The sequence below is a fragment of the Pyxicephalus adspersus genome, chromosome 2, assembly GCF_032062135.1.
Source record: "Pyxicephalus adspersus chromosome 2, UCB_Pads_2.0, whole genome shotgun sequence".
NCBI classification, from domain to species: domain Eukaryota; kingdom Metazoa; phylum Chordata; class Amphibia; order Anura; family Pyxicephalidae; genus Pyxicephalus; species Pyxicephalus adspersus.
In genome coordinates, this window is record NC_092859.1 from 118,363,582 (window position 1) to 118,371,040 (window position 7,459).

Here is a 7,459-nt window from a genome sequence, read left to right on the forward strand (position 1 = left end):
TTCAGGTGTTCATATGTGGCTGAGAGATAACATTAGGGAAAAGTTTTTCATTTAACATCAGTTGTGATAACTGGGCCATTTAGGACCTCCCTATAGTGCAAAACCATGGAGTTTTACAACTTGTTGTGAAAGGTGTAAGCTATCTCCTCTATGGTGGTAGTGAAAATGGAGAAAAAGTGTTCTTGTGCATGTTTTGATATTGCACATTAGATGAGTATCATGACTAAGACTCCAGTAATGTGATGCAGGACTTTGAAGGTCTATCCCTATTATCAATCTAAAAAGGACATTGATCTGTATATGGTCTGCCTAAAGCCATCTTTTACTGGATGCAGAACTTGGCTAAATTGTGTGCTACCCTTGTATGTTCACAATCTTATTTAAAATTAATACATTTGATGAACGCCCATATGTCTATTTTTATAGACAAGGGACACTTACCTCCAAAGTAAGATCCATCAGCAAGTTTGGTCTCTTTGCTGCCTTTGCTTAAAATACTGACAACACCATGCTGTATGAAGAACATTTTCTTGCCAACTGTTCCCTCTCTGATAAGGTAGTCTCCCGGCTGAAACACTTCAAATTTTAGCTTTGTAAGCATTGATGTCACAAAATTGGGGTCAGCATTGGCAAATAATGGCATGGAGGCCACTAGCTTTCGACAGTTAAAATTAATGATTTCCTGTGGGAGAATAAACAATACATCAATAAACACAACAGGATGAGTTTTACTACTAATTTACAACTAGTTTTTCATTTTATATGTAAAACTTAATCATTGTAATTTAGGCATACTACGTGTATTCTGACATGCAAAAGAAGTGGAACAGGCACAGCTGTACTTTTGTAGGAACATTCAGCACCTGGTTCCTGACATCTGCCCACCCCTAGTTTAAGCATTTCTTATAACAATATTTTTATAACAATGTCTAAATGGCCTTTTGCTTTGATGGGTCATTCCATTGTCATTCCATGTCATTATGTAAGTACCTCACTGTGTAAGATACAAAATCAAGTATTAAAAAAAAAAAAGGGAAAATTTGAAATGCTATTTTTTTACCGTGTGTGATGCTGGCTTTTCCCATTCCAGCGTCTTAATGTGACACAAACTTAAGTAATCTTTCTTATGGGGTTCAGCATATTGGCATTTGTGAATTGCTTTTTTAACCCATACAAGTCAATGGGGAAGCAAACACAGCAAAAAAACAGGGCATACGCAGCTCAAATGCCATGAGTGCACAATTTAACCTGTTGCATCTGCTCATACACTCATATGCTCTGCATAAGCCTTTGTAGAGATTTTATAGGCACATTTTGTAAGCAAATGTGCCCTATTCAAGAGCAACCACAAGTAACCCACAGCAGCAAATGGAAATTCAGTTTTACTGGTCTGTGTTACTGTTTATTATAGCTACTGTTACCTAAAACTGATAGTACTGAAGAAATATTTCAGTACCACATATGACCAGCATGTGTCTCTATTCTATCTTTATGTAGGATGTGGTTAGAACCTTACGTTGCATTAGTCTTTAGGTTCTAAAAGCCATTTCTGTTTCTTAGTGAAAGAACTCTAAGCTTACATTACATGCAAGATTCTAACATATCGGAGGGAAACCAACAATTAAGGCAAAATAATATTTATGCAAAGTAAACACACAATCTTCTCTAATTTAACAAAAATATACATATTTTCTCTCAGGCCTACTTAAAAAGACTTTGAAGTTAAATGTTAAATGTGCCAGAGAAAAGTAAAAGAATGGTGGAAAATAGTGTAAAAAAGCAGGCAAATGCAGTCCAAAATTGCCTAAGACAATGGTATATGTAGGTGAAAATATTAAATATAACTGATATTTAAAAGACAGCAGTGTTAGTTTTATTCGACCTGGGTCATTTGACCTTTAGGCTGAGACATCTCCCAGGATCACTTAGTTGCTCCCTAGCTTCATGTACTCACCTTCTGCATGTTCCTTTGCTTTTCTATTCAGCTGCATGTAGCAAAGAAAGGATGTCATATGTTGTCACATGTTCCCCATACTTATTATTGGGTATTTATCTTCACAACCAGCCCCAAAACAAGAGCAGCAAATGTGGAGAAGGTGAGTATGTGAAACTATAGCTTTCCTTTACAAGTGGTTGTGTTTTTAATGTCCTCTGCATTAATTAGTCCTCTTGATTAACCCAGTTTCTAATACTGTAGATTTCATCATAAAGAAGACCTACACAATTAATCACTCTGACAACTTACTTTATTATTCCACTAATCCCTGTGCACTCATGAAGTTCAAGATCTTTTATTATATAACCGGGGAATTGCATCACCTAGTCAATAGACACCTTGATATTATGACCTGTATTTTAGGACTTGCAAGCACAATTTAATTGGTACTAATAGACTTCGAACATAACGTGAGCATCATGAAGGGGTCTATTTATAAAGCAATGAATCTGACATCCACTGAAACATTCCCTTGTGGAGAACCTTTCAGAACTATGAATTTCAATTGCTGTAATTGATTCTCCACCAGTGATTATTAGATCCACAAGATAGCTCAAAGTCAGAAAACAAAATACTAATGTATAGTATTTCAAATTTGCCTGACAAAAATGTAAATAATTTACTAAATTTTATTTTTTTTAGTGTTGGCTATATTAGGGAAATTATGTACAAAACTATACTTTGATATAACAGTATTGTACATTTATAATGAGGATCTGCTTAAAAAAACTGTCAATACAGATTACATTTTTGTTCTTTAAAATATTAGGGGCAACATTGAGTCTGAGCCCCACAGAACGTTTGTGTCTATATCCAACTTTTCAATACATGAAACTAACTAAAGAAAGTTAGAAAAAGCCCTATTACATCATGTGAGCTTGGCTTTTCTAGATTTAAATCAGCTTTTCTGAGATATGTTAAATGGTCAGAATAGTTAAACATTGGTCTACTTTAATTCCACTTCTAGAACCAATAAGCAATAATAGTGGCTTTTGTGAAATGCTGCTGGAGATCACTGTGGCCATATAGACAGAAGAAGTGTTTTTCCTTAATGTCAACTGTAACTGAATTCATTTTACGGGTATGGTACATCATGTTGTTACTGGACATTCACTTTCCATATGGTGCACATGCCACAATGACACCAAATCCTGTTTATTAATCCACCCATTGGTTTAATTTTCATCTTCAGTTTGCATCTTCAGGCAACAACACCTGGAAGACAAACTGAGCAGTAAATGTCTGAAGCAAGAATTACAATCTCACCTCCCGTAGAGGCTCGCTCAACTCCCCAAGGATACTCTCCTCATCAAACATCTTTCCTTGATAGCGATGCTCATAATAATCATGGATTCTTTGACGCATATCAGCTGGTAGCTTGTGAAATGACATGTACTGTTCCACCTGCTTGTACTGTACACAGAAGAAAAAGAAGTATAGGAGCTTTAGGATTTAAGATTCCCCTCCGACACCAAAACCTCTGAATTTGTCAATGAGCTTTCAAAGCATGCAAAGACACAAGCACAGCATGTAGCCTGGATTCCAATTAGTCGCTCATATTTATTTTAGGTAGCTGCTGATGAAAGCTAGAAGAGAATGCCAGGTTTAGAAATGTTTAGAAATTTAAAAAAAAAGTGAAGCTTTGATATTCGTAGACAGTTTCATTGATTTAATCCATTCAGTACCATTAAAAGGGGAAGGTTTACTCTTTTTATACTTTATGGGCTTTATTTAACAGCAATGATATGCAATAATAAGGAACAATGATGCGTAGCGACCAGTCAGGGATTAGCAATCTAGTTCTGAAAGAACAATGATGTATCATTCTGATTGGTAAAGGTTAATGCACATTTCATTGTTTCATTTTATTCTCAACAGGGATGAGAAGTTACAACCAACATCACATATGGGACCAATAGTCAAACAGTTAATTGTTAAATTTGAAGCAACTGGCATTGTCTAATAAACTATAAACCGTGTTATCCTAAGAGAGAAGAAAAGATAGTGTGTGGGTAGTAGAGGGGTGTTTTTGGAGACATTGGGCTTGATTTATTGAAGCTCTCCTAGACTGGAGAAGATAGACTGTCATGGGTGAATCTGGATGATCCAGCAAACCTGGAACTGATTTCTTAAAAGTCATTTTAGCTATTTGTTGACAAATGTTTTTAATGTTGGACCAGATCCATTCTTTTCCAGTCTTGGAGAGCTTTACTAAATCAGGCCCATCGAGCTTTGCGCATTTCATCTTCAGCCGTACTGAGCTACATCTGTGCATTGCTTGTGGTGGTGCCTCCTGTTTCATACTCCATAATTTAAATAGGAACATGACTGGAAACCCCTGTAAATATGTACAAACCTGGGCTTTAAACCACAGAAATGTTATCACTAGAGTCTCCAAAACTTGTAAAACTAATTTAGTTTTAGCCAAGAACCACTAATTCTTGTGCAAGTATTGGATTGATTTGGAACCATTTGTAAATCCCGAGTAAAAGTTGGGTATGGGCCATGTAACTTCACTGAACTGTAATCTTTAAAATGTTCTACTTTGTGAACTACAGAACATCCTTGTTATGTAATAAAGGAGGGAGGGGGGGGTGTTCTATAATTATAACACACAGAAACAATTGAACATTTTTTCATTACATATAGGTTAGTGATATTTTAGAGTATTACTGCTTGGTAAAGTCCACATTCAATATATTAAATGTTAAACTACTCCTTAGCATTGTTCTTTTTGTTTTAGTCTGGGCAACGATTTAATCCTGAAAAATGATGAAGGTACATAAAAGACATAGACATGGGTGTAGAGCAAAGAAATGTATAAATCAGTACTAGAGTACTATGTCTTTAAGATTAAGGAATGATGAAAGCGTAACCACCCCAAGAAGAATCTCACTTATCAATGTTGCCTTTCTTAGCCTAGAGTTGAAATTCAGTAACAATATTAAAGCGAATATGATATCCCACTGACTCCTGCTTTGCAGACAGAGGCTGCATGGCAAAGTTTCACAGAATCTAGAAATGTGTTTATTCAAGCAGCAGACAAGGAGCATGAATCCATGTGTAAATACAGTTAACATAGTTGGGCTCATATTAAGTATTTAGTACAGTAAAAAATTATGCTATGAGCTTGTCATAGTTGGTATTCATATGTACTTTATGTTTTAATCAACTTTAATTTCACAAGCACAAATTTATAATAAAAAAAAATCACTTGGAAATCTGCCCCACATAAAATGCCCACGTACCTTTTCTTGATACTGCCGCCGGGATGAATCTAGAGATTGGATAAGTGCAGTGGCGTGGCCAATAAACATGGCATAGCAGGTGGCACCAACAATCATGCTTAGCATAGTAAGCCAGACATCCGACATACCCACTGGAGCCTGCTGACCATACCCAATGCACAACATGTGACTCATGGCTTTGAATAGGGCATAGGAGTACTGCTTTCCCCATGAGGCATTCTGAAAAATAAAAAGGAAAAACAAAATTTTCCACCTATAACCACATGTCTAAAGTAAACTGTTATGCTCTTGGTTTTTGCAAACCTTATGCAAGGTCAGCCAAGTATTGAAGGACATGTGATATGTTGCAGATGATTTTAAGTATGATAAAAGTTAAAAATTTGTTTATTGTTTTTGAACAGCTGGAACAGCCATAATCCTACCCAGAAACTTCTCAATACCCATTAGCAGCATTGCTGGAATATACCCAAATTCTACTTAGTTTGTGTCTAAAGCTGCGTACACACTTCCACTAAATATCGTTGAAACTAATGACTAACAACAGATCGTCCGAGATTCGTTAACAAAAAAAGGACATGACTGACCAACGACGCCGACAAACGAGGAATGTCAAACGCCAAACGGTCGTTAATTTTGCCAAACGCTGGAAATTAACGACTGTCCCGGCGGATGCAATTGAGAGACGATCGTTCACTATCTATTGTGTGTATGGTCGTTCAGTGATGGTGGATGTTTCTGCAATACACTTTATCCTTTACATGTCACTTCCTGCATCGTTGAAATGATCGTATCTAGCGTGTGTACATTATTGTGGATTATATTTTAACGATCGCATCGTTGCAGCATGTATAGAAGTGTGCACAATACAATCGTTCAAATATATTCGTGCATAAATTAGTCGTTCGTTTAGTCGTTTGTTTTCTAACGATATTTTACCAAATATAAATTTGGTAAACGATATATTACCAAAATAAATGATAAAAATAATTGCTCACATCTCCTAGTATTCAATTTCAAAATGGAATGAAAACACTTGGAATGAAGAATTTTAGTTTATTTATGCTGATATAATATGAGAATTGAAAGAAATTAATGAAAGTAGATGCTTACACATTTAGTTAAACGTAGCTGTTTTTAAATGCTAAAAGCTTTCTGACAATAGGTAAAACCGAACAGGATTCACAGGAACACACACGAAGAAATAAAGTATTGCTAAGACAAAGCTGAATAAAATATGACGCTGTCTGGTGAATTTCATCTTTTATAGGATGATTCCATTCTCTGCTGTCTGCATTTTATGTGTGAACTGATGGAACCAATATCATCTCAGCATAGTGTTTATGTGAATTGCTTTTCTGAACACTTTAGTGTTAGCTAAAAAAAAAAAAAAAAATCTCTTCTATAGCAGTTTTTGGTGGATTGCCCTGTTTGTATGGCAAGGAAAAGGGAGATTTTAATACTCTGGGTAAAGTCATTTTCATCAGACCAGCACAGAAAATGAACACGACAATTTCACTTAAGAAATCACAGCATTCAGAATTGCTTGTATGATCTTAAACTCAGGGCTAATTCACAGTTTTGAATTGAAGACTCTGCGGTGATACTGTAGGGCATACAACAAGTGCTCAATGCTGCAACCGTTTGCTGCATACAGCAGTTTCAAAGTGCAGCACTGAATGCATTACTGCACAAGCACGAACTTCTAACAGTCCCCTTATTACAAATATACAAAGGGTTAAATATATTTTCAAAAGTGTTTAATAACCTAATGCCAGGCAGAATAGGTCTACTAACAGAAGAATGAAATTAAAGGCCATCCTATCCAAATGGAAAATCACTCGGGCCCCTTCCATAGCAGACCTGCAAACACAAATCCAGGAGATACGTCTTATGGAGTGTCTCCCGGCCCTTCTTAGGAATACTGTGGTCACGTCTGAGAAAACTTGGGAAACATGGGACCTTTATTACGCCCAGCTGCCTGGGTGACTCCTTGAATCTTGTACGTATATCTTTGCCACATCTCATAAAAAATACAAAGAGACTAGAGGAAATCAGAAGTACTAAGATGCAAAAACATGTAAACCGTTTTTATGCAACTCTTTATTATACATGTTATTTTTTTTTTTTACTTCCACCTCAATGTCATCCAGTTAGACAGGTGATATACTGTTTAAAATTCCTACTTTAAAAGTGTGGTTCTGTAGTATCAGAACTC

General features: G+C 36.1%; 1 protein-coding gene across 1 annotated transcript in view; it reads right to left on the minus strand.

Moving 5' to 3' along the window:
* Positions 1-7,459, minus strand: part of HCN4 (hyperpolarization activated cyclic nucleotide gated potassium channel 4) — a 68,733-nt gene that overhangs the window by 11,600 nt on the left and 49,674 nt on the right. Inside the window, exons 4-6 of the mRNA XM_072402128.1 lie at positions 5,245-5,463; positions 3,263-3,409; positions 442-682 (exon numbers count right to left, since the gene is read on the minus strand). Coding sequence (XP_072258229.1) covers positions 442-682; positions 3,263-3,409; positions 5,245-5,463 — 607 coding nt within the window. The remainder of the gene's footprint in view (positions 1-441; positions 683-3,262; positions 3,410-5,244; positions 5,464-7,459) is intronic.